The 27,523-nt window shown below is 42.5% G+C and overlaps 1 protein-coding gene across 1 annotated transcript in view; it reads right to left on the reverse strand.

Annotated features, from left to right (window-relative positions):
• LOC145411032 (uncharacterized) overlaps nt 1-27,523 on the reverse strand; it is a 131,137-nt gene that overhangs the window by 13,810 nt on the left and 89,804 nt on the right. Inside the window, exon 16 of the mRNA XM_080281094.1 lies at nt 4,276-4,349. Coding sequence (XP_080137220.1) covers nt 4,276-4,349 — 74 coding nt within the window. The remainder of the gene's footprint in view (nt 1-4,275; nt 4,350-27,523) is intronic.

The following is a 27,523-nucleotide window of genomic DNA, read 5'->3' on the forward strand; positions in this document are numbered from 1 at the left end:
ATCATCAGCATTCCTCAAGTCTGGGATATTCCATCCATCACCATTAATTGCCAATGCCATCCCTCGCTCCATTACTCATGTTTTTACTTCTCTCATCATCCCATCATATATATACTGAACAACCATGGGGACATCATACAACCTTGTTGCATGCCAACACTGATCATGAACCATTCACTTAGATGCCCAGTTACCCTTATACATGTTTCACTACCATCATAAAAGCTCTTAATGGCACCTAGCAGTTTACCATCTACACCATACATATGCAAAACCTTCCACAATACTTCTCAGTTTACTTTACCATTTGCTTTTTCCAGATCCATAAATGCCATAAACACCTTATAATCGTTCTCACAGACCTTCTCTGCTATGTCTCACTGCAAATATTTGATCCACACATTTTCTGCCACTCCTAAAGCCACCCTGTTCATCACTCACAAGGCCTCCTGATTTCTCTCTTGCTTTCTCTATAATAATTCTTCCATATACCTTCCCTACAACATTCGGTAGACTTATGCCACGATAATTCTTGCACTCACTTCACTCACCTTTATTTTTGTACAGAGGTACAATTACAGCCTTTTTCCACTCTACTGGTACAGTTCCACTCATCCATGCCTTCTTACATATCTCTAACAAGCAATTCATTCTGCTCTCTCCACTACACTTAATCAACTCTGGATACACCTCATCAACACCAGCTGCTTTCCCATTTTTCAGCTGTTTCACAGCATTCTTCACTTCTGTGAGTGTCATGTTTCCTGGCACTACATTCCATGTCTGCACATCCCCAAAATCAATCATATTGACGTCTGCTCTGCTCTCTCCATTCTCATTCATTAGACTTTCAAAATATTCTTTCCATTTGGTCCTCATCCCTCACACTTTCACATTTCTTTCCACGGTCACTTTACATTTCTGCACCTCTTTCCAGAATAACTTCCTATTTTCAGTGTAATTTGCATTCATTTTTCTTCCTAGATCATCATTTACCTCCCTCTTCCGTTCCACTAGTCTCTTAACATGCTTCTCAATATACTATATTCAGTTCTTGTTTTAACTGAACCCCTGTCCTGTATCCACTCTAGCCACTTCTCTTTTCCTCCACTGCTCTCTTAACCTCTTCATCCCACCATGCTATACCTTTCTTCTTTTTTGTTGTTACTCTTGCCACACCACACACCGCTTTAGCATTCCTAACGAAGGAATTGCACGTTTTTGAAATAACACAATGAAATCTATCTTTTTGTTTACAATACATATTTTTCTTAAAATAACATGGCTGGAAATAAAAGACTTGTTGGACATTGAAAAAGAATGTGTGGCAGAGCAAGAGGCAGCAACATCAGCCCAGGAACCAAAATTCCAAGGTTTGTTGACTGTAAAAGTGTTTGCTGATGCATTCGAAAATATAAGCTCAAGACTTGCTCTGCTGGAGGAGAATGACCCCAGTGAGTAGAGAAGTTCTACAGTTTCCCTGTAAGGCGCTGGCAGAGCTTCAATGCTACAATGAGTTGGGGGGAAAAACAGAGGAAAACCACCCAGACCACCATGCTAAACTTCTTGAAGAAGAGGAATCCAGAGCCAGCCACCAGACTTGAGTCACAGCAGGACATGGATTCAGATGAGTTGTTGGGATGTGAGCTGCCTGTGCCTCTCCTCTATCTGTACTGTAGTGTGTGTACATAATTCATGTGTAATTAAATGTATGGAATTATAGCATAACTATTTTATTTACCATACAGTACTATAGAGAGTTCACAGAACCTAACTCCTTCATTTAACTTGTATTCTTATGGGAAAATTGTGTTTAAATTAGGTACACAAAATTCAAATTACATGACTTCTTCTGGAAGACAACACACCTAAATCGAGAGGTACCTGTATTTGTACTCATTTTGATCACCTTCATGTATGTACAAGTTTAATTCCATAAGGACATCGATACAAGATAAAATTCTTTATGTTTCTGTACATCATTACAATTACATAATGCAAAGTACAGTAATCCCTCTACTATCCGACGTAACAGAGCCAAAGGCATGTCCGGAAAGTGGTCCTGTCTGGAAAGTGGGCCCCTGGCTCCTGGACTGGTACTTAAGGACCCTAACCCAGCCTAACTTTGAAAGCCACCTAAATAACTCCCTACCAGACATGCATAGCACCTATTTAAACCTATTTAAGACCCTATTCACACCAATAATGGACATAAAGCATGAAATAAATGAAAAGGAACCAAAGAATGAGGAATTAGAAGTGACTGTACCTCAGCCAGGGTACTTACAACACAACTGTGGCCGCCTTCTCTAAGGCTTTGGCAGTGATGAAAATGCCCTAGAAACACGTACAGTAATCCAGAGTTGTGTTGCACTTAATTCTTTGCACTGTGAGTTAAAATTGTTTAACACCGCACATTGTACTTAACTGCACCACGCCAGTTTCAACCGCTAATTTGCACTCCACAGTTAATCCTTTGCACTCTCAAATCTAATTCCTTAACATTGCACAACACTGTAAAATCCCATGTGGTCTAGTGGCAAGGTATTGCAGTTTATTCACAAAAAACAAGCCCTTGTGGCTTCCATTGCGATAAGCATCTACTCGCGATTGAAGTTAGGCAGTAACTGTTGGTGTTGGTGACGGGGAAACAGAGTTGCCAGATCACAATGGCCACATTACCACACTCCTTAATTTTCATTACCAAATTTAACTTTTCAATACCAAATTCATAAAGCTAGCATTTGTTCTTCACTAATTATATATACAAGTGGAAATACACGTAATCACTCTCCCTATAATTAACAGCATGTTGATTATTTTCACGCTATGTAGGCTAGCAGAATAATCAGAGAGAGCAAACAATCCACCATCTCCATCCAATGTATGAGGATACATGTGAAAAATCCGTTTGGTAATACATTATTCTGATTCACTGCCAAACAAATTTTTCATTACCAAATTGGCCCACATTTGGTAATGAAAAATACCAAATGGCACCCCTGACAGGGGAGGGGGGAGAGGGGAGGAAGGAAGGGGTGAAGGGGCCGTGGTGTAAACAGCTGTTCGGCACCACGCGGCAATTTCAAATTACTGGTGGGGAAAAATTCGGGTTTTGGGGGGATTTTTTCTTTTTTTTAGCCATTTTTACGTTCCGAAGGCCCTGGCCCACAATGTCTGGTAAGTGGGGCATCCGGAAAGTGGGCGTCTGGATAGTACAGGGATTACTGTATATGAAAGTAATCTCTTGATTATCTGATGTAACAGAGCTAAAGGCATGTCCAGATAGTGGCTCCGTCCAGATAGTGGACCCCAACTTTGAAACCCATGGTAAAATGCCACTACAGGTATACCTAGATGCGATATCCCAGCATAACGATGGGGGTAAAAATACCACCATACTCCGCCTAACGATGGCCAAACCCCGGTTTTTATTTATTTTTTATTTTTACAAATTTTGATGATATTTAAGACTAAAATTGTGTGTTTAGGTTGATTTATACTGTTTTTAGACTAAGATTATACATTGTGTTTTAGCTATAAGTGGGGTGAACATTGTCATTTTGGGGTACAGTTTACTAAGCTTGATTTTTTCCAGACATATCTGACGATTTTCAAATTTTATTTGTTGGTTTTAGTGAGTTATTTATAGGTGTCAAGCTTAGGTTTGCTTCTTTTACAGCTGTCAGGCCATTTAGATTGGCTTTAAACTTATTTTGGGGCTCATTTGGGTAGGTTTAGGACTTGGCTGGGAGGGGAACCCAAGGCTGAAAAATGCATCCCATTACATGTTAAATCTACCCCGATATACAATACCCAACCTAACGATGAGTTTTTACCTCACCAACTGCATCGTTAAACCGAAGTATACCTATACAGTACACTGTAAAACACTTATTCCTGGAATTTTACATACTCTATCTGGTCAAGCAGACCTATAAACCACAGCCAAGCAATAATTATGGTCAACCACAGGCAAGCAATCATCACGGCCTTAAAAAACATGAAAAAAACTGGCCCAGCTAGGGGAAAATGTTCGTGCGGCCATAATTTCCACCCAGATGCAAGGATTGTGTCCAGATGAAATGGAAAGATGTATGAATAATGGTTCTAAACAGCCAGATCACAGTATCTGGATAATGGATGGTTCGGATAATGGCTATCTGGATAACTGAGGGATTACTGTATATATCTGCTGAATCATCAAGTGGCAGAGTTGTGGGCTGCTAATCAAATGGCTCTAACCATTTTATGGAACTGCTGTACAATACTTACTTGTTTTGCAGTAGGATTCTGCATGTTGTCACGCACCCAGTGTCTCCACTTCAGCCGTGTCTCTTCAGGTCCATCTACAAAAAAGAGAATTAAAGGGACTTATTATTATTGTACTATTATTATTAGCAATTACTTATTATTATTTTTTTCTGAGTGGTTGGTGGGGGCACTCACCATCAACTCACTCAATGTAGTGCTGCTCTTGTGTGCCTGCCCTTTCCCCTCTTCCTTCCTTCTTTCCATCCTTTCTCTTCTGTCTTTCTTTCCTCTTCTTCCTGCGTACAGATGACTCTACATTGAGTGACACGCCAAATGGTTTCCTGTACACCAGGAAACCATTAACTACTCTGAATGGTAACCATATAACCAAATTATGACACCTGGTGGTTTAGTGGAAAATTATAGCACTCCAGTCAGATTGAGCTGGTGCAGGTTTATATCCAAAGGGTGGCTGGGGTTTATTATGGCACTCAGGGATGAGTGAGGCTGGTCACACTCATCTTAACTGGCAGGATCAACTTGCCTAGCCCCGAGCTCCTACACTCCTCATGGGGCAACACTGGATTAGATGATGATGAATGAATGAATGAATTATTGTTATTCATCCATCCATCATCCAATCCTACATTGCCCCTAAGGAGCGTAGGAGCCCAGGGCTAGGCAGCTAGTCCCGACATTTAAGATGAGAGTGACCAGCCTCACTCATCCCTGAGTGGCATTACGTTAGCAATCAACCCCAACCATCCCTTGGATATAAACCTTCACCGGCTCAATCCGACTGGAGTGCAATAATTACCCACTAAGCCACCAGGTGCCAAAATTTGGTTATATGGTTACAACCCAGCACAGTAAATGGTTTCCTGGTGTTCAGGAAATCATTTGGCTCGTCACTCAGTGTAGAGTCACCCACAGGCAGAAGGAAGAGGAAAGAATGAAGGAAAGAAAGACAGAAAAGGGAGTGCAAAGTCACCTGTAGGCAGAAGGACGGGGAAAAAATGAAGGAAAGAAAGACAGAAGAAGATGGAAGGAAAGGTGGTGAGGAAAGGGCAGACACCCAACAGCAGCACTACATCGTGAGTGGATGGTGATCACCCCCACCCACCACTAATTATTGCTATTATTATCTTTTTTTTAATCTACCTGTACCTGGCAGCTAAAGGTTAAGTAGCATTGTTAATGTGGGACCAGCTAAAATGTTAGGTTGCTGCAGTTAAGACCCCCAGCTTTATCTGAATGTAAACCTGATGGACTGTGAACTGATGCAGTCCTTCAGCTGCAGCCACCCTCCTCCTGTTGGGGGATGGTGAACTGAGGGATGTTTATATACTGCCCTGTTAAATCGATGCCACCACGTGAAGGCATTACTCTCCAGCACCTGGAAGGATGTAAACATAGAGAATGGGTCTCTTCCATAGGCATTATTAAAGGCATTTTGTTGTGGATGTAAATAACCTGTAACACAAAGTCCAAATTTTTAGTTTATTTGACTGATGAATGTAAAGGTAGTTTATAACTCCTACAATAATTATTTCTAAATGCTTGTTCCTTTCCTAGATTCTGTAATCTCCTTGTACAAAACTATGGAACTGGTCATAATGCTGATAAACTGCAGCAATACTGAAGTAGGAATTAGCAAAAGAGCAAACTGTAGTGAAGGCATAATATTTAAATTTAGGTTCATCAGTTTTAAGGAAATAGTTTGCTTTCACTATGCATGAGCACGCAGAATGAAACCAAGAAGGAAACATTCTGAGCACTAAAGAGATTAGGAAGGCTGATAATTTACACCTTGAATAGTGAATTTATTGAAAACAACTGCGGTTGTGCTGCATGAATGGAGGGAAAGGTTGTGCTCAATGCTATGCATCAGATATTGTAAAGGTAAGGCTTCTGTTCTCTTATGTAGTATAAATGCGGCAAATGGAGTAAGGAAGGACAATGCTGTAGTGTATTATTTGGGTCTGCCAACCTTAGAAACTATGAATGAAGAAGGATGAGACAGAGGTATATATGCCTGTCACAATGTGCATGATAGAATATAAATGGAAATTATTAAGTTTGACAAGTATAAAGGAGGAGTTTCAGAAATTAGAGCAATACAGATATTCTTAACATACCCTGAAGGTATCCATACTCTCCTGATATAAAGTCATTACTTCACTCTATGAGCATACCTTCTTTGTCTTCACTTACCAGAACTCATTACCTTTGATAAATTTTTATTTCTTCAAAATTTCTTGACAACAGATGACATATAGATTCAGTGCTATCATTCGACATGCCATTTTTTAAAGTCTTACACTTTCATCACTGTTTGTATCATCTAGCCATTCTACAGTACCTATTATTACTATATTACTATTATCATTCCTGCAAAGTAGGATGGTATCATTTTCAGTCATTTGCCCTATATTCATGTGTGTGTGTGTGTGTGTGTGTGTGTGTGTGTGTGTGTGTGTGTGTGTGTATTTACCTAATTGTGATATACAGGAAATGAGCTACGTTCATGGGGTCACGTCTCTGTTTCTCAGTAAGTCAAATTTAGCTTTAAACTCATTTAAGTTTTTAGACTGGACGATCTCTTTGTCCAGGCTATTCCACAGGTCTATACATCTATGAGGAAAACTATATTTCTTGATATCCTTCAAGAAGCTTGGTTTCTTCTGTTTCATTCCGTGTCCTCTTGTTACTCTCTTATCCCATAAAAACAGATCTTCCTTGTCAATTTTATCTACTCCCACCATGGTCCTGAACACTGCAATCATGTCTCCTCTCTTTCTCCTTTCTTCCAGGGAAGGCAAATCCAGCTTTTCCAACCTCTCTCTATACGACATCTGCCAGACTGGGGACCATCTTGGTTATTGTTTTTTGTATTCTCTCAATCTTGTTTATATCTTTCTTTTTGTGTGGGAACCACACTACTGCTGCATATTCCAACCTGGGGCGAATCATGGCCACTATCAATTTTTTCATCATCTCCTCATCCATATAATGAAAAGCTACTCTTATATTAGTCATGAGTTTATACATCTCTCTAACTGCCTTGTTAATGTGTTTTCCAGGTGACAAACTGTCCTGGACCAGCACTCCCAAATCTTTCTCTTCCCTCGTTTTTGTGATTGGTTCATTAACCATCAAATAATTCAATGATGACCTCTTGGTACTTTTACCCATTTCCAATATTTTACATTTCTTTGCATTAAATTTCATTTCCCACATCCGGCTCCAATCATGTATCCTATCCAGATCCTCCTGCAGCATTTACAATCCTCCTCAACCTCTACCTTCCTTGGGATCTTTGCATCATCAGCAAACAGACGTGCATAGGCCTAACTGGTCACTCCATCTATCATATCATTTACATAAATCAGGAACATTACTGGCGACAACACCGAGCCCTGTGGGACTCCATTTGTTACTTCCCTCCATCCAGACATCCTATCCTTTATTACTGTCCTCATTTGTCTGTCTCTCAAAAAGTCTCTCATCCATTCCAGGAGGTTCCCCTTCAGTCCTTCTATATGCTCTAGTTTCCACATTAGTCTCTTATGAGGTACCTTGTTGAAGGCCTTCTCCAAATCTAAATACACACAATCCACCCAACCATCTCTCTCCTGTAGCATGTCAATCGCTCGAGTAAAAACTCAACAAGTTGGAAACACATGACCTTCCACTTCTAAATCCAAACTGACTTAAAGCCAAAATATTCATCTCTTCCAGATATTTTATCCATCTATCTTTCAGAATTCTCTTGCACAATTTTGTGACCATGCTGGTTAGGGACACTGGTCTATAATTCAGGGGTTCTTCCCTGTTTCCTCCCTTATAAATTGGTACCACATTTGCCCTCGTCCATTCTTGAGGCACTTTCCCCTCTTCCAGAGAACACACAATTATACAATTAAACTGTGAATCTTATCTGCCAGTTATTTTCTGCATTCCTTCAGTACCCAATTAGAGATTCCATCTGGTCCTGGGACTTTCCTTACATCTTGAGTTTCCAGTAATTTATACACTTCCCGTACTTCCATTTTTATATCTTTTATCACTACATTACTGGTCACTCCCCCCCCCTTCGACAAACTCACTTTCATTAGTGAAAACTAGTTGGAAACGTTTGTTCATTATTCTGCTTGCATTGCCGCATCTTTATAGACCTCTCCTACTTTCAGTTTGGTGATTCCTTCCTTTTGTTTCAGTTTGCCATGACAAATCTATAAAACAGTTTGGGTTCATCCTTACATTTGTCTATTATAGCTTTTTCAAAATTCCTTTCTTCCTCGCTACGTATTCTTGTGTAATCATTTCTAGTTCTTTTATATTCTTCCTTTGTTCTGTTGTTACCTCTCTTTCTCCAATTGTTCCATGCCGTGTCTCTCTCTTTTTTTGCTATCATACACCTTCTATTAAACCACTCCTTTTGTCTGTTTTCTTTCCCCCTTCCTCTTGGCACAAATTTTTCCATCCATCCATCCATCATCCAATCCTACATTGTCCCATGAGGAGCGCAGGAGCCCGGGGCTAGGCAGTTGGTCCCAACATTTAAGATAAGAGTGACCAGCCTCACTCATCCCTGAGTGGCATTACATGAGCAGTCAACCCCAACCACCCCTTGGATATAAACCTTCACTGGCTTAATCCGACTGGAGCACAATAATTACCCACTAAACCACCAGGTGCCAAAATTTGGTTATATAGTTACCACCCAGCATAGTAAATGGTTTCCTGCTGTACAGGAAACCATTTGGCTTGTCACTCAGTGTAAAGTCACCCACAGGCAGAAGAGGAAAGAATGAAGGAAAGACAGAAGAGGGAGTGTAAAGTTACCTGCAGGCAGAAGGACAAGGAAAGAATGAAAGAAAGGAAGACAGAAGAGGATGGAAGGTCAGAAGGATGGAGAAGAGGCCACTCCCAAATTACAGAAGCCTAGAAAAATATCCCACTTCCTCTTTATCTCTTGTTTCTCTGAATTTTCTCCAATCTGCATTTTCGAAAAATTCTCAATCCTGTAAAGTTTGCTTTCCCAAAGTTGTATCTTCCCTGCCTATAAAGCTCGTCTCTTGGCTCCACGTTCCCTGTCATCATCTGAAACTCAATGACCACATGATCACTTTTTCAAATAGGACACAGATACTTCAAGGATTCTATTACATTGGGTTCTTTGGTAAACAGTAAGTCTAGTCTTGCTGGTGTGTCCTCACCTCGGAACCATGTCTCTTCTTTGACCCACTGCATCATTACATTGTTCATTGTTATATTTAATGATGTAGTGCCCCACGAATCTTTGCTGCCTCCTGAGTCCCATTCCTCCCAGTTCACCTCTTTACAATTGAAGTCACCCATTAAAATTATATTGTTACTTTTCTCAATCATTTTCTGTAAATAGCTAGCCATGTCTGACAACATTTCCTGGTATTCATCATCACTCCATGCTCTTGTCTTAGGGGGAACATACACTACTGTCATATCTCTCTTGCTATTCTCTCCAGTTTCTAATTTCATATTTATCACTTCGGCCCTGCCTTCTCCCATTTCCATGGTATCTACATTTATGTTGTTCTTCACTGCTATCATCACCCCTCCTCCTGTTTTTTTCTTTTGTCTCTTCTCCACAGTTTGTATTTACCATCTCCCATATGAACATCAATATATTCTCTTGATTTGGTCTCTACAAAGCACATAACATCAGGTTCATGTACCCTCAAAAAATCGTTGATTTCTAGCCTTGCTGATGTTAAACCATCAACATTAGTATATGCCACCTTCCGATTATTTTTGATGTTTTTTATACCCTCTTTTCTCCTTCTCTCCGCTGGTACCACTTCCTTAATTTCTGATCCATGACTCTCCAATAAAACACTGTCTTCTCTTCTTCCGTTCTCTGTTCGTTTTTTACCTTTGCTTCCTTTACAAATTCCTTTATTTTAGCTCTTTCTTCCTCATTTGCATCTCTCCTTATCCAAACATTTTTGAACCCTTCCTTGTCTGATAATTTCCATGTTCTACTGATAATTTCATTTACTGCTGCCTGAGACTTAACCTTCAATGGCCTTGCCCCTCCTTCCTTGTACTTTCCTAACCTAAACACCTCTTCAATCTCTTCTTGAGCTTCGTTGTTTTCCTCCATGACTACTGATATTAATTCTTTAACCTTACTCAGTTCTTCTCTTTCTGATCTTATTGTCATACATCGTGTGTGTGTGTGTGTGTGTGTGTGTGTGTGTGTGTGTGTGTGTGTGTGTGTGTGTGTGTGTGTGTGTGTGTACTTACCTTGCTGTGAAATACAGGAAATGAGCTATGCTCCTGGGGTCCTGTCTCTATTTCTCGATGTCAAATTTAACTTTGAACTCGTTTAAGTTGTTTAGACTGGACGATCTCTTTGTGCAGGCTATTCCACAGGTCTATGCACCTATATGGAAAGCTATATTTCTTGATATCTTTCAAGCAACTTGTTTTTTAGTTTCATTCCACGTCCTCTTGTTACTCTCCCATCCCATTCGAACAGATCTCCTCTGTCAATTTTTTCTACTCCCATCCTGGCCCTGAACACTGCAATTATGTGACCCCTCCGTCTCCTTTCTTCTAAGGAAGGCAGGTCTAGTTTTTCCAGCCTTTCCCTGTGTGACAGATCTGCCAGTCTAGGGACCATCTGGGTTGCTGTTCTTTGTATTCTCTCGATCCTGCTTATATCTTTCTTTTTATGTGGGGACCACACTACTGCTGCATATTCCAACCTGGGGCTGATCATGGCCACTATCAATTTTTTCATCATCTCCTCATCCATGTAATGAAATGCTACGCTTATGTTAGTCAAGAGATTATATGTCTCTATCTTGTTAATGTGTTTTTCAGGAGACAAATTATCCTGAAGCAGCACTCCCAATTCCTTCTCTTCCTCACTTTTGTGATTGGTTCATTACCCATCAAATAATTCAGTGATGGTCTCTTGGTACTTTTACCCACTTCCACTATTTTACATTTTTTGCACTGAATTTCATTTCCCACATCCAGCTCCAAGCATGAATCCTATCCAGGTCTTCCTGCAGCATTTTACAGTCTTTTTCAACTTCAACTCTACTCATGATCTTTGCAGCAAACAGACTTGCATAACTTCATTCCATCTACCATATCGTTTATGTAAATCAGGAATATACGGGCACTAACATCAAGCCCTGTGGGACTCCATTTGTTACTTCCCTCCATCCAGAAATCCTGTCGTTTATTACTGTCCTCGTTTGTCTGTCTCTCAAGAGGTCTCTCATCCACTCTATGAGGTTCCCCTTCAATCTTCCTGTGTGTTCTGATTTCCACATTAGTTGCTTGTTTGGTACCTTGTCAAAGGCTTTCTCTAAATCTAAATACTGTACACACAATTCACCCATTTATCTCTCTCTTGTAGCACCTCTATCGCTCTTGAATAGAAGCTCAACAAATTGGAAACACAAGACCCTCCACGTCTGAATCCAAACTGACTTTCTGCCATTATGTCCAACTCCTCCAGATATTTTATCCATCTGTCTTTCAGGATTCTCTCGCACAGTTTTGCAACTATGCTGGTCAGGGACACTGGTCTATATAATTCAGGAGTACTTCCATGTTCCCTCCCTAATAAACTGGTACCACAGTGGCCCTCTTCCATTCCCAAGGCACTTTCTCTTCTTCCAGAGGACACAATTAGACCGTAAATCTTATCTGCCATTTGTTCTCTGCATTCCTTTCGTATCAAAACAGAGCTCCCATCTGGTCCTGGGGCCTTCCTCACATCTTGAGTTCCCAGTAATTTGTATACTTCTTGCATTTCAACCTTTACATCTTTTAACACATTTCTAGTCACTCCCTCCTCCTCCACAAAATCACTTTCTCTAGTGAAGACTGTTTGGAAGCATTTGTTTGTTATTTCAGCTTGCATAACTGCATCTTTATAGACATTTCCTTCTACTTTCAGCTTATTGATTCCTTCCTTTTGTTTCAATTGGCAGTTAACAAACCTATAAAACAATTTACATTCTTCTTTACATTTCTCAACTATACCTTTTTCAAAATTTCTTTCTTCCTCTTTATGTATTCATGTATATTAATTTCTAGTTCTTTTATATTCTTCTTTTGTTCTGTCATTATCTCTCTTTCTCCATTTGTTCCATGCCTTATCCTTTTCTTTTTTTGCTATCATAGTTGAACCAGCCATTTCCCCAGTTCTCTTTCCCTCTCGTGTGTGTGTGTGTGTGTGTGTGTGTGTGTGTGTGTGTGTGTGTGTGTGTGTGTGTGTGTGTGTGTGTGTGTGTGTGTGTGTCTCTCTCTCTTAACCTATCCAATGCTATCTGATGGATTTGAATGAAACTCCCAAGGTGACTTCATCTGGTTACTCTGAAGGTCTTCCACTACCAAATATACAATTTTCCAACCATGATATTTAGAGGGGGGCAGCCCCCCCACCCACCAAATAAAAATTTCACAAAGAGTGAAAGGAGGGCAGATATACCTTTGATATCTTAATACAAGTTGTACTATGGACTCTCATTCATAATGCAATATTTGGGGTGCATGACCACTCCCCAGTGATTCTCGGGGGGTGAGCCCCCTCCCCAAAATAAAAACAATCAGATACAGGGGAAAATGAACATGTGGACTCCAATGAAACCTCTCAGGTTAGTTTGTCTGGTTCCTTGATAAGTACCGTATTTCCTGTATGACATGACGCATTTTATCCCAGAAAAATGCACTAAAAATTCACCCTGCATCTTAGCACTCAAAGATCAAATTGTGGAAACGAGTTTGCCAACCCTTACAAACCCCAGTCACGAGATACAAGCACTCACGAACCCCAGTCATGAGATACAAGCATTCATGAATCCCAGCCACGAGATAAAAGCACTCACAAACCTCAGTCGAGATGCAAGCATTCACGAACGTCAGTCACGAGATACAGGGCACTCACTACAGTCATCAAAGCAGATGACATCACCGATCTTGTCTGCACAGTCACTCAGCAGACGACACCCCTCCATGAATGAACAGAATGGCATCAAAGCAGAGAAGACAGGCATGGTATTATACAATGGAAATTGGCAATAAATGTGTAATATAGCAATCTTGTGATAATGACTTTATTGGCTGAACTGAGTTAACTCTGTTGGGGACGTGGGTTGTAAAGGTTTGTCCGAACTACTGAACAGAAAAACATCAGCTGATGAGGGCTAGATGTAAACATGCCGTCACCAGTATGTTTACATGCCTTGTAGTGGCTACTACGAGCTGTTGCTGATGCAAAAATGTACAAAACTGTGCTGACTAGGTACATCTAATTAATAATAACCACAAATATTTGATAATGGGTCCAATATGTGAAAATTTGCTGTGACAGAAAGAAAAATGACACCGCAGAGTCAGCACCTTAGACTTGCTAGTACGGTACGCTATTAAATCCTCATATATTCCCTCCCCCCCCAAATACCTAGTCTATTATAGGGTGCATCTTACCACTTGTAGCGCTGTATCATAAAGGAAATACGGTACTTCCATGACATAAAATTTTCCATCATTATTTTAGGGGAGATCAGCCTCCCTCTGAAACTTATAAAGGCTACAGAATAGGGAAGGAGGGCAGATGTTGCTCTGATATAGTACACATTGTAGAATGGGATCCCATCCACTAATTACTATTAGTACAACTCACTGAGTGTACAAGGTGTAACCTAAAATAAACAAAACAAACTAGCCACATGGGAGGAGTCCGCATTGGTGACTGTGGGATGACAGTCGTCTCGTGCTTCACCAAAAAGTCACGTATATAAGGAGTGAACGAGAGCAGGTGCATTGTTATGATGCAGCATCCAGGTTTTGTTTGTCCACATCTAAGGCCTCTTCCTTTGTACTGCCTCCCTCAAATGCTTAAGGATGTCCAAGTAAAACTCTTTATTAACTGTCAGACCACATGAAACGATCTTATGATGAAAAAGACCCTTCCAATAATAAAAGACGATAAACATCACCTTCACATTTAAGCAACTCTGACACGCTTTTCTTAGGTCACACTGATGATGTTCCAACTCACTGCAGCAACTGTCTTTTTGTTTCGACAGTGTAGCCATATCCCCAAGTTTCATCACCTGCCAACAACATTTTTCACAGTTTTCATCAGCATTCAAACAATCAAACAGCTCCTGACTGACTGTGACACGGTTCACTTTTTGCTCATTTGTCAGCAGGCGCAGCACAATTTTGTGGCAGCATGATGCATCTTCATTTTTTCGGTTAAAATCACGTAGCACGAACTTTTACAGATGCCTACTTCTTCAGAAACTTCATGGAGAGTCAGATGACAGTTTTCTCAGATCACAGCACGCACTTTCTCAACATGCTCATCGTCTCTTTATGTAAAGGCTGTCCAGATTTGAACCGCTGGAATAATTTGTGATTTTGCGTATGGCTTAAACACTCCTCCCCATGAGCCTCTTGTAACATATGAAAAACCTCCATAAAAGTTTTTCTAAATTTGAAACAATTTCACGTAAAGCTTTGCTTTTCAAGATTCTTCATTTTTCAACTTGCAACAAATCGTCATGTGCACTAAACACATATTCACTCAAGCACATTACCTGAATGACTCAGTGAAGTGGCATGGTGCGACTAGTGTTAGACTAAAGCTCCAGATCGCCACTATGCAGTGGTCCCATTGCGAACACACTAAGCCAGCTAGTTGATGCACTATTTAAAAAGTTTCTTTCTGGACAGACCTCATATCTTGGGATATCACATTTATATCCTCTGTGACATAATTTATTCATGTCACCACTGTGATTATGCAGCTTTAACATCAGGATACCAGCTTCTTTTATGATGCAGCAGAAATAATATTCTTTCAAATTAGAATGCACATCACAGGATTAGGTATGCAGTTTCCATGTTTTCTATGAATGCACAGAATGAAGCTGAACATCTGCTTTGTTATTATGTTTTTTCCAGTCTGACCATTTCACAAATTCACTTTTTGACAAGTCTGAGGTCACTTCATGAATATGTACATATACAGTCGGTACCCGAGTTTAGCATTTGCTTTATTCTGGCTGTACCACACCAAATTCGAGTATCGCCAAACTCGCGACATACGTAAACAGCCTTGCTCCTTCTGATTCGTGGCAGTATCCACTCATATTTACCTCTTAGTCCAAGTTATTCTTTTATATAAAACTACAAGCAGTCTGCTGCACAACACAGCATAATATTAACAAGGTTTAGAGTCGATAAAGACCATACGTGACACACAAAAGATACAGTAATCCCTCCAATATCCGACATAATAGAGCCAAAGGCATGCCCGGAAAGTTGGCCCGTCCGGATACTGGGCCCCTGCCTCCTGGAATGGTACTTATGGATCCTAACCCACCCTAAATCAGAAAAACACCTACATTACCTATTGGACATGGATAGCACCTATTTAAGGGCCTATTCACACCAAAAAAGGGACATACAAGAGTGAAATAAATGCAAAGGAACCAGAGAATGAGGTTTTAGAGGTGAATATGGAAAATATAGTACACTATTTAACATTATTCTGGGTACTTACAACAAGTCCGTTGCCATCTCAATGAATAACCCGCCTCCTCTCAGACTCTGACAGTAAAAAGGTGCATCTGAAGCACCTACAGTAATCAAGTCTTGCACTGCACTTAGTCATTTGCACTGTGAACTCTAATTTCTTAACACTGTGCATTCTTTTCTCACTTGTGCTCTATTATACTTTCCTGTAACCAGTGTTGCACTCTGCACTTAAGTCTTTACACTCTGAATTCTCATTTCTTAACACTGAGCATTCTTTTCTCACTTGTGCTCTATTGTACTTTAATGAAATCAGTGTTGCACTCTGCACTTAAGTCTTTGCACTCTGAAGTCTACTTTCTTAACACTGCGCACTGTTCTTTACACTGCACAATGCTGTAAATTCTCATGTGGTCTAGTTTTTTTTTTTTTTTTTTTTTTTTTTTTTTTTTTTTAATGCGAGGAAGAAGGAACCAAAGGCCATGAGCCCGCAGTAACAGTTCCCTCCAAGAGAAAAACAAAATAGAATAGAGAGCCAAATTCAAGATCCGATCATTTTGAGATGCCTGGACACACTGCGTTTGAAAGACTGGAGATCATAGGCAGCAGGAAATACAGACAGAGGGAGACAGTTCCAGAGCTGACCTGTTGCATAAATGAAAGACTGGCGAGCTTTTGCTGTTAATTCACTGTCAAGAGTCCGAGAGTAGGTGATGCAGGTGGCCTAAGGGCGAGTCGCTGGGACGTGGTGATGGACTACCCACTGCAGACGACTCTGAAGAGAGGCACAAACTCATGTCCAGTGGTGACTCCACCGTGGCTGATGTGCTGGGCTGTGGCTCAGAGGTGGAAGGCCTGTCTTGGGGAGGCAGTGGTGTGGAGCCATGGCTGGGCACGGTGGGGGTAATGGGCCTGAAAAAACTGACAATGGTTGACTGACGCAAGGAACAACGATTCTGGCGACTGATGATGTGCTGCCTGAAAACGAGCATTTCCTCCATAAGTCCCAAGGGCCCCATCTCCCTGTTGCTGTCCAGGTGTTCCAGGTAGTCGAGAAAGAACTCAACGTGCTCCGGAGTGCACTCAGCTTTGGGATGGTTGGAGTAGTGGCATGCTGAAAGGAGTCCACATCATTATTGCTGTCCTCGTCAGAATCTCCAAGCTGGGTACTTGTGCCGGCAACCAAAGATGCAATCTCGATATCAGATATAATCTGATACCCAGGATCACCCTTGTCGTCATCCAACCACTCATGCACTTCGTCCACATCAACATCGTCGCCAGCCACACAAAGACGGGCATGGAAGTCATCCACGTCAAAACCTAGAAAATTGTGCATCACATTGGCCCCGATAAGCAGACGAGACCAATCATTTTCCAGAGTCTTGACAGAGACTTCCCTCCATGCACTGGGCCAGTTGTAGATGGCAGTTGTAGATGGTGTAGTGATGAAGTTTTCCAAAGTCCGCTGGCCTCGCGTGTCCCATCCCTTCCTGCACTTGTCCTCGTCCTTTAGAACAATCATCACCTCGTCCAGGAACTTCCAACGGTACAGCCTCTTTGTTGCCATGATTACTCCTTGGTCCATTGGTTGGATGAGAGCAGCTGTATTAGGTGGCAGAAACATGCACTTACTGTGGCCATTCTCAGCCATCAGTTCCTTGTCGGACAGATGCGCAGGTGCATTGTCCAGAAGAAGGAGGGCCTTTACCTGGTTGCACGGGATTCCCAGTGTGTTCGTCTGGTAATGGATTACCTCCATGACAAAGTGGCGGTGAAACCAGTCTTTGAAGATCTTGGCTGTGAGCCAAGCCTTCACAGAATGGTACCAAACAACAGGGACGACATCCATCATCCCACGAAGACACCGAGGCTGCTTTGCACGGCCAACAATAATGGGCTTCAGCCGGCGCATGCCGTTAGCATTGGCACAACACAAAGCAGATATCCGCTGCTTGTAAAGCTTGCAGCCAGATACGAGCTTCTCCATCTCCTCAGCTAGAGTGTTCATTGACAATGAGCGATAGAACAGACCAGTTTCATCAGCATTGTACACTTGACCAAGAGTGAGGCCCTCCCTGTCAATCAAGCCCTTCACCTTCTGCCAAAACTCCTCTACTCCATCCTCGTTGGCATCCAGAGCTTCGCCATGGGCCTTATGGTTGGTAAGTCCATGCTGTAACTTGAAAGTGAAGAGCCAACCCTCGGACGCTTTGAAGTCTGGGGCATCGTGGAGCCTTGCAAACTTCTCAGCAGCAGCCTTCAGCTCCGTACCATGCACCAGCACACCAGCAGCATGTTGCTGACGATACCAAATCATCATGGAGTGGTGATTTCTGCAAACCGGGAGTGAACATAACCTTCCTCTCCATGTTGCGTTTGGTCTTCGATGCGAAGTCAGCCGTGTAGTGGGTAAGCTTGTCCTGGGATCTCTTGATATCAAACAACGTAGAGCGGGCCAGGTTGAATTCACGGAGGATGCATGACGTCGACCATCCTGTGTCCATCTTGTCCAATTTCTCCCTCTTCTTCTCCAATCTGAACCACTCATTTCCTCTTCTCAGGTGGCGGGGCCATCATCACACACAGAAAAAAGGGGCAGGAGAGGAACAGCAGAGCCTGCAGCAGGTAGGGCACCACCACAAAAGCGAGCACATGGCCGGCCATGGTGACGAGCGAGCACTCACAATGAAGGATGGGTGGGAAATGGGGAGAAAGCAGCATCGCCCTGCCGTATGTCAGTGGAACTACACTGCAAAACACAGCTGGTCTGCACCATGCGCCAAGTTCAAATTACAGGGGGGGGGGGATTGGAATTTTTTTTTTTTTTTTTTTTTTTTTTACGGTTTGGGGGCAATTTTGCGGTTACGAAGTCCCACGCCCAAAATGTTTGGGTAGTGGGGTGTCCAGTTATCTATTGGGCATCCGGAGAGTAGAGGAATTACTGTACAGGTATTTTCATACATTAAAAGTGTCATGGCCACCATCTTGTTTCACCCCATCGGTTCCTTCTAACTCGTGGCAATATCCCATTTGCCTCTTAACTTCTCACAAATGCCACTATAAGTAATCTATTTCATAACAGCAGAATTTAAGCAAAGTTTGTACACATTAAAACTCCTAAGTAATAAAAAAAAAAATACTTTTTTATGGACAAAATTAGTGATAACCATTCAGACTTACCTGGCTCATCCGACTTTTCCCCCACCTTGCTGAGTGTTTATCAGTATTCTCCCTCAGAGCAGCTTGTAGCTTTGGTGTACAACATGTGTCACTATGATCACTGAGCTGCCATGTGCATCTCTGATGTATGATCTTATTGCATCACACTTCAATCTAATGCTTCTGACTGTGGATTCACTGATCTTAAACAATCTTCCAACTGCACTTGGCCCTAACCCTGAATCAAGTTCATCGAAAATATCACTATTGAAAGTGATTTTTTAAAAGTGCATACCATATCTGTTATGTAATTTACTGCAAAATATGTAAAACTGGGAACATTTGGAAACTTTACCTGTTCCCACTCAGTGATCAGAATCGCCATGATTGCCTTCCGAGGGTTGTAGCAAGCAAAATACCGCCGAACACGAGAGCAGTGTCCACTAATGATGACCGGGGGATATTTAAGCAGTCTCTGCTAAACTTGTGAATTGCTAGACTTGCTTTATGCTGAACTCGGGTACCCACTGTACATACAGTATAAATATATATACGATATATATATCGTATATATATATATATATATATATATATATAATATATATATGTACTGTATATATATATATATATATATATATATATATATATATATATATATATATATATATATATATATATATATATATATATATATATATATATATATATATATATATATATATATATATATATATATATATATATATATATATATATATATATGTATATATACAGTAATCACTCTAATATCCGGACGCCCAATAACCGAACATCCCCACTACCCGGACCTTATCGTCCTGGGATCAAACATTCCCAAAATGGTCTGAAAATCCAAAAAAATTGGAAAAAAAATCGATTTTTTGCCGTCCGTAATTTGAACTTGCCGCGCGCGCCGCGTGAGAGCATTGTTTTGGTTCGTCATTCCTTCGACGTCCGATACAGCGCCGCTGCATCCTCCCCACTTCCCGCCTGTCTCTCACCGCGACAAGACTTACGCTGTTCGCCATGGCTGCCAACGTGCTCGCTTTTGTGGTGGTGCCGTACTTGCTGCAAGGCCTCCTGCTGCTCTCTGCCCTACTCTTAGTGTGTGTGATGATGGCCCCGCCTCCTGAGAAAAGGAAGAGAGTGGTGTTGACTCTGGAGAAGAAACGGGAGATACTGGAGAAGGTTGATGCGGGTTGGTCTTCCTCACGCATTCTCCGCGAGTTCAACCTGGCCCGGTCGACTTTGTTTGATATCAAGCGTTCCCGAGACAAGCTCATGCAGTACACGGCTGACTTCTCGTCGAGAAGCAAACGCAACGTGGAGAGGAAGGTTATGTTTACCCCCAAGTATGCAGAGATCGACCGCTCCACGTTGATTTGGTATCGACAGCAACGTGCAGCTGGTGTGATGGTACGTGGAACGGAGCTGAAGGCTGCTGCTGCTGAGAAGTTTGCAAGGCTTCACGACGCCCTTGACTTCAAGGCATCCGAGGGTTGGCTCTTCGCGTTCAAGTTACGACATGGCCTTACTAACCGTAAAGCACATGGCGAAGCATTGGACGCTAACGAGGATGGAGTGGACGAGTTTCGGCACAAGGTGAAAGGCTTGATCGACAGGGAGGGCCTCACTCTCGGTCAAGTCTATAACGCTGACGAAACTGGCCTATTCTATCGCTCGGTGCCAACGAACACTCTGGCCGATGAGACGGAGAAGCGTGTACCTGGCCGCAAGCTTTCTAAGGAACGGATATCTGCTTTGTGTTGTGCCAATGCTAACGGCATGCACCGGCTTAAGCCCGTTATTGTTGGCCGTGCAAAGCAGCCTCGGTGCCTTCGTGGGGTGATGGATGTCCTTCCTGTCGTATGGTACCATTCTTTGAAAGCATGGTTCACAGCTGTGATTTTCAAAGACTGGTTTCACCATCACTTCGTCAAGGAGGTCATACATTACCAGACGAAGACACTGGGAATTCCTCGCGACCAGGTAAAGGCTCTCCTTCTCCTCGACAATGCACCTGCCCACCCATGCGACAAGGACTTGGTTGCTGAAAATGGCCGTATTAGGTGCATGTTTCTGCCACCTAATACGACTGCTCTCATTCAACCAATGGACCAAGAAGTGATCGTGGCAACAAAGCGCCTGTACCGTCGGAAGTTCCTGGACGAGGTGATGGTTGTTCTCGAGGACGAGGACGAGCGCAGGGAAGGACGTGACACTCGAGGCAAGCGGACTTTGGAAAACCTTCGCCGCTACAACATCAAGTCTGCGCTGTACAACTGGGTTAGTGCATGGAAGGAAGTCCCTGTGAAAACTCTTGAAAATGGTTGGTCTCGTCTGCTTCTCGGAACAGATGTGGAGTACGATTTCCTAGGGTTTGACGTGGATGACTTCCATGCACGGCTACGTACGCACGGCGACAATGTTGATGTGGACGATGTTCGTGAGTGGTTGGACGACGACGAGGGCGATCCTGGGTATCAGACATTGTCTGATATCGAGATCGCGTCTTCGGTTGCTGGTGTCAGTCCCGAACTTGAAGATTCCGACGACGAAGGCGATGATGATGCAGACTCCGCTCAGCAGGACACTACTCCAGCCATCCCCAAGCTGAGCGCACTCCGGGAACATCTAGAGTTCGTCCTAGACTACCTGGAACACCCGGACTGCGACAGGGAGATGGGGCCCTTGGGACTCGTGGAGGAAGTGCGTGCTTTCCGGCAGCGCATCATCAATCGCCAGAATCGTCGGTCCTTGCGTCAGTCAACGATTGACAGTTTTGTCAGGCCTGTGACCCCCGCTGTGCCAAGCCCTGGTTCCACTCCGTTGCCTCCCCAAGACAGGCCCTCATGCTCTGAGCCACAGCCCAGCACATCAGCTACAGTGGAGTCACCGCTCGACGTGAGTTTGCGGCTGTCTTCAGAGTCTTCTGTAGTCGGTATGCCATCACCACGACCCACCGATGCACCCCTTGGACGCCTGCCAGTGATACTCTCGGGCTCTGACAGTGAATAAACAGCAAGAACTTCTCCACCAGACCACACGGGAATTTTGAGTGTTGTGCAGTGAAAAAAACGGTGTGTTGTGTTAAGGTTTTCAAGTTGGGAGAAAAGACTAAGTAGAAAAGAAATTTAACGTAACTAACCTTCTTTGTTTTGGCTTTGGAAAATTTAAAAAAACTTGGGAAAAGTTAATGTGCAACACTTAAATTTAATGGAACATTATTTGGACTAAAGTGAACACTGTGAAAAGAACGGACTTCTGTGTGTTAGTGACTAAGTTCAGTGCAAGACTTCAGGAAGAGTGTAGTGCAAGTGCTTCAGGAAATCGTTCTTACTGTCAGAGTCCGAGAGGAGGCGGTTATTCATCGAGGTGGCCAGGGACTTGCTGTAAGTAGCCAGAATGTTTCATGTTGTACTATTTTCCATACTATATTTACCAGAATGTTTCATATTGTATTTTTTCCCATACTATACTTACCAGAAACTGTCATACTGTACTTCTTTCCATACTAAACTTACCTCATGCATGTGCAGTAGGAATGTGTTTTTCAGAGTTCGGTTAGGTTAGGTTCGGTTAGAGTCCATAAGTACCAGAATGTTTATTAATGTATGAACATACTTCTAAACCCACATTTTATGTTTCTATTGCATTTATTTCAGTCATTTATGTGCCTTATTGGTGTGATTTGGGTGTTAAATAGGTGCTATGCATGTCCGGAGGGAGTTGTATTGGTGTTTCTCTGAGTTAGGGTCCGTAAGTACAAGTCCATAAGCTGGGGCCCAATATCCGGACGAAACCAATATCCGAACCTACCGATGGCTCTATTGATCCGGATATTGGAGGGGTTACTGTATATATATATATATATATATATATATATATATATATATACTGTATACATATATATATTCATTCATTCATTCATTGCCAGACGCCATGTATCCCAAACAGGGTGGCCAAGGGCTTAGAGTTAATTGTTTTACAGGGAGGGGCACTAATCCTCCACCAACCCCACTTGACATGTAGGGAGAACGTTATGCCAACAGCATCTGGTGTTCCCAGGCGGTCACCCATCCAAGTACTAACCAGACCCAACGTTGCTTAACTTCGCTGATCGGACGGGAAGTGGTGTACATATATATGTACATATATATATATATATATATATATATATATATAATGTGTGTGTGTGTGTGTGTATATATATATATATATATATATATGTGTGTGTGTATAATATATATATATATATATATATGTGTGTGTGTATATATATATATGGCAGGGCCATACCCTACAGTGACACGAAAACATGATTAAACCGGCTACACAAAAAAAATGCAGTGTGCACACAAAACATAATAGTAAAATGGATGGAGGGTGAAAGACTGACGAAGAGAGTGTATGTGAGTGAGGTGGAGGGGGGAAGAGGGAGGGGGAGGCCGAGGATGAGATGGAGGGATGGGGTGGAGAGGTATATGAGAGAGGGGGGTGTGAGTTGGGAGCAGGGCAGTGAAATGGCGGGGGACAGGGCGACTTGGAGGCGATTTGTTTGTGGCCACCCCAAACGGGATTGAGGCGTCTGGCAATAGATAGATAGATAGATAGAATAAAATCCTGGTAAAACAGAATAAAATCTTGGTTACAGTATAGTAGGCTACAATAAAATCAATATCAACATTCACGATTCGACCATGCTGCATCATTCTTACCGAGGATCTCCTGCTTCTGAGGAGTCAGCACTACCCTCTTCCTTTTCCCAGGAGAAGAGGCCATCATCCCACACCCTAGCACGAGGCATGTAAGGAATAGCAAGGTCTGAAGCAAGTAGGGTACAACCACAAAAACCACCATGTCCACCGCTACAACTGTCTGAGAGGTGATGTCTACTACACTGGCGCCGGGCAGGAACTAGGAACGACCGAGGGGGGTCTCTAGCAGATGCTGGTTGAACTACCAAGCCAGACAGGGCGGCACCACCAGGCTATTCCCACCTGGCGAGGCACAAAAATGTTCGTGCGGCCATAATTTCAGCCAGGACGCATGCATTTTGTCCATATATTATGAAAAAATGTACAAATAATAGTTCGAACAGCCAGATCACAGTGTCTGGGTAATGGATTATCTGGGTGATCAAGAGATTGCTATGTGTGTGTGTGTGTGTGTGTGTGTGTGTGTGTGTGTTTGCTAAGCCATGCACCCAACTCACAAGGCCTGAGGTGGCCATTGTTAACGTTTTTGTTATACTGCCAACGTCACAATTCATTAATTTCTTGCTGCAGCGTGTTGAGTTATATTACATACTTTTAATATATCCTAGTATTTTATGTTTGTATTAGTAGTGGGACCGAGAGTGTTAAGCATGAAATCAGCTTGAGATGTAACTGCCACTTACGAAAGACAGGTGGGGGGGTTAGGCAGGAGTTTGGGGAAGGGTTGGGAGCTGGGGCAGAGGTGGGTGGAGCTCGTTTCGTTCCCTCCTCCCCTCTTCCCTGGATATACACGGGTAGGAAGAGGGCGCTCCTGGGCAGAAATTAGTGACCATGAGTGTACATACTTCTAATGTTTTCAAAGGTCCCTCCCGGTAGTCCGAAAGACCCTCGGTCCCCTGCCATTTGGATTACAGGACTTTTACTGTATTAATGGTTTGCCCAGTGAAATGCAGATCCATTCACTTATCATTCAAGTTTTCAAAATTCTCAGCTTCCAAATCATATGTTATTCTATGGAGAGTATAGGTTTCCAGGAACTGAGTTAAGTCCACACATTTAAGGGTGAACCAGTCACTCATCCCTGAACAGTAATAATAAACAGTAAACCCCAACCACCCCATTACAAGGCACTTATAGGCCACATCTTCGGAGTACCTTAACCCACTTATCACCACGTCTCTTGTAGTTGATTAAATTATGGTCACTATCATACACATACAGTATATATATTTTTTTAAAGCTCCTCTCAAAAGCCTTTGGAACTAGGCCATTTTGTAAACTACTGGACCAAGTGAAAAAAGTGGTGTAACCCATTTGATGTGCATCTCATTACTCTGTCCATCCACTCCACTCCTCTCCAATTCTTTTCCTTCCTTAACTTCCTCAAATCACATTCTCACAATTTACATACATTCCTCCCTTTTTCCTCTTCAAACTTACATTTTTCACCTCCTACTTACCTATGTTAATCCAGTACTGACTGTCAAGGGACTCTTTTACTAATTTGTCTGCCATTATTGCATTATTAATAAAAGCTCCAACATACTTGCATGTATCAGTCTTGGTCACCCAATGGCAGCTCTCCATGCTGCTTGATCTCTGGCAGCCTCTCTGTTCACTATCTTAACCCTGAGGTCACGCTCAATTACCTTGTCCCAGCTCTTTTTTGGTCTGCCTCTTGCAACCCTACCACTGACGTTCATGCTTCTCACCATCAGCACCCAGCTGCCACCCACCATCCTCTCAGAATGCCCAAATGATCTCAAACATCTCAACACCAATACATTCCAATCTCATCCTTCCTCTTAACTTTTTATTTGTAATTCTAGCCCCCCCCCCCCCAGCCTCACATTCAAGGGCCACCGTGCATCCATGTAATCACTGTCATTTCTATACATTTGAATCTATGAACAGCCTCTTCCTTTGCTGCCCTGGTCTCACTACCATACAGCAATACACTCCTAACACTTGCCGCATACAAAGATCCCTTAGCATGGAGAGGAGAGCTCTCTCAATGTTAGGAAAGGTAACAGCTCCCTGAACTTCTTCCAACCACTCCTTACCCTAGCCCCTCATCTCCATAAAATAACAAATCTCCTCCACATACACAGTACTCTCCAAGGTCAGTTCTTTCACACCTGACAAAATCCACATGCTCTCCCAAACTCAACACACACACAAAATCAGTATTATCTTGCAGTCAGCCTCTGATCCCACTACATCTCTTAGGCCCCCACTTATCACAAACACTGCACAAGATGGAGCTGCTTCCCACACCCTTGTGGCAAACTGCACATGACCACATTACATTTGCTTTGCCAGTATTACCACCAACCCTACATATCATAACTTTTGTTTTATCCAGGTTTGCTCTCAAACCCGAGCCCCGTTCCACCTCTCCACTTCCTAAATCTTTCCTCCACCTACTGCATTCAACATAAAGTCATCAGCATACAACAATTCCCATGGGAATCCATTTCTGAAGTCAAGTGAGACAGCTTCAAGCACTATGACAAACAATAAGGGGCTCAAGACTGACCCCTGATGTACTTATACATTCAAGAAAAACTCATCACTCAGCTCTCCATTCACTCTCCCCTGGGTGTGAGCACCCACATAAACAGCCATAACCACCCTACCAGTCACTACTCGATCCCAAGGTATCTCACTGCCTCCTTCATCACCTCCCTATGGACTCTGTCGAAGGCCTTCTCCAGATCAACAAAAACAAAGCACAGCTCCCTTTTATTTCCTATATATGTTTTTCCTGAAGCTGTCAGACAATGAATAAGGCATCAGTGGTCCCTTTGCCTGCCATAATTCCAAACTGCATCTCATCAACATTCACTCTTTCCGTCTGATTCCTTCTAGGAGTCTTTCCATTACCTTCATGATCTGGTCCAAACGTTTTATACCTCTATAATTTCTTTATTCCTGGGTATCATCCTTCCCCTTATACACATTCACAATCACACTCTTCAGCCAGTCATCTGGGAAAACACACTCATATATAACTGAATTTATCAGATCAGTAACTAAACCCACTCCTTGGTGGTAGGTGGGGGCGCTCATCATCCACTCACTCAATGTAGTGCTGCTCTCGGGAGTCTGCCCTTTCCTATCCTCCATCCTTCTTTCCTTCCATCTTCTTCTGTCTTTCTTTCCTTCAGTCTTTCCTCATCTTCTGCCTATGGGCAACTTTACACTCCCACTTCTGTCTTTCTTTCCTTCATTCTTTCCTCTTCCTTCTGTCTGTGGGTGACTCTACACTGAGTGACAAGCCAAATGGTTTCCCATACATCAGGAAACCATTTACTACATTGGGTGGTAACCATATAACCAAATTTTGGCGCCTGGTGGTTTAATGGGTAATTACTGTGGTCCAATCAGATTAAGCCCATGAAGGTTTATATCCAAGGAGTGGTTGGGGTTTATTGCTTATGTAATGCCACTCAGAGATGAGTGAGGCTGGTCACTCTCATGTTAAATGTCAGGACCAACTGCCTAGCCCCGGGCTCCTACACTCCTCATGGGGCAACGTAGGATTGGATGATGGATGGATGGATGGTATATATCTCCTGAGGCCTTTAACTAAATAGCACTTGACATATCAAAAGCATTTGACAGAGTATGGCACCGGGCCTTATTGTCTTCGATGTCACAATATATGGCCTTATATCACTAGTTCCACTAATTTCTTTTTACCTCCATAAAAGAAAAATACAGGTCATGGTAGATGGAATTTATTCTCAGTTTCAATCCATAAATGCTGGCCTACCTCAGGAATCAGTTTTGGCGCCAACCCTCTTTCTCAT

The sequence above is a fragment of the Coenobita brevimanus genome, chromosome 87, assembly GCF_032717465.1.
Source record: "Coenobita brevimanus isolate Jiangsu-jjx chromosome 87, ASM3271746v2, whole genome shotgun sequence".
In the NCBI taxonomy this organism is placed as follows: Eukaryota; Metazoa; Arthropoda; class Malacostraca; order Decapoda; family Coenobitidae; genus Coenobita; species Coenobita brevimanus.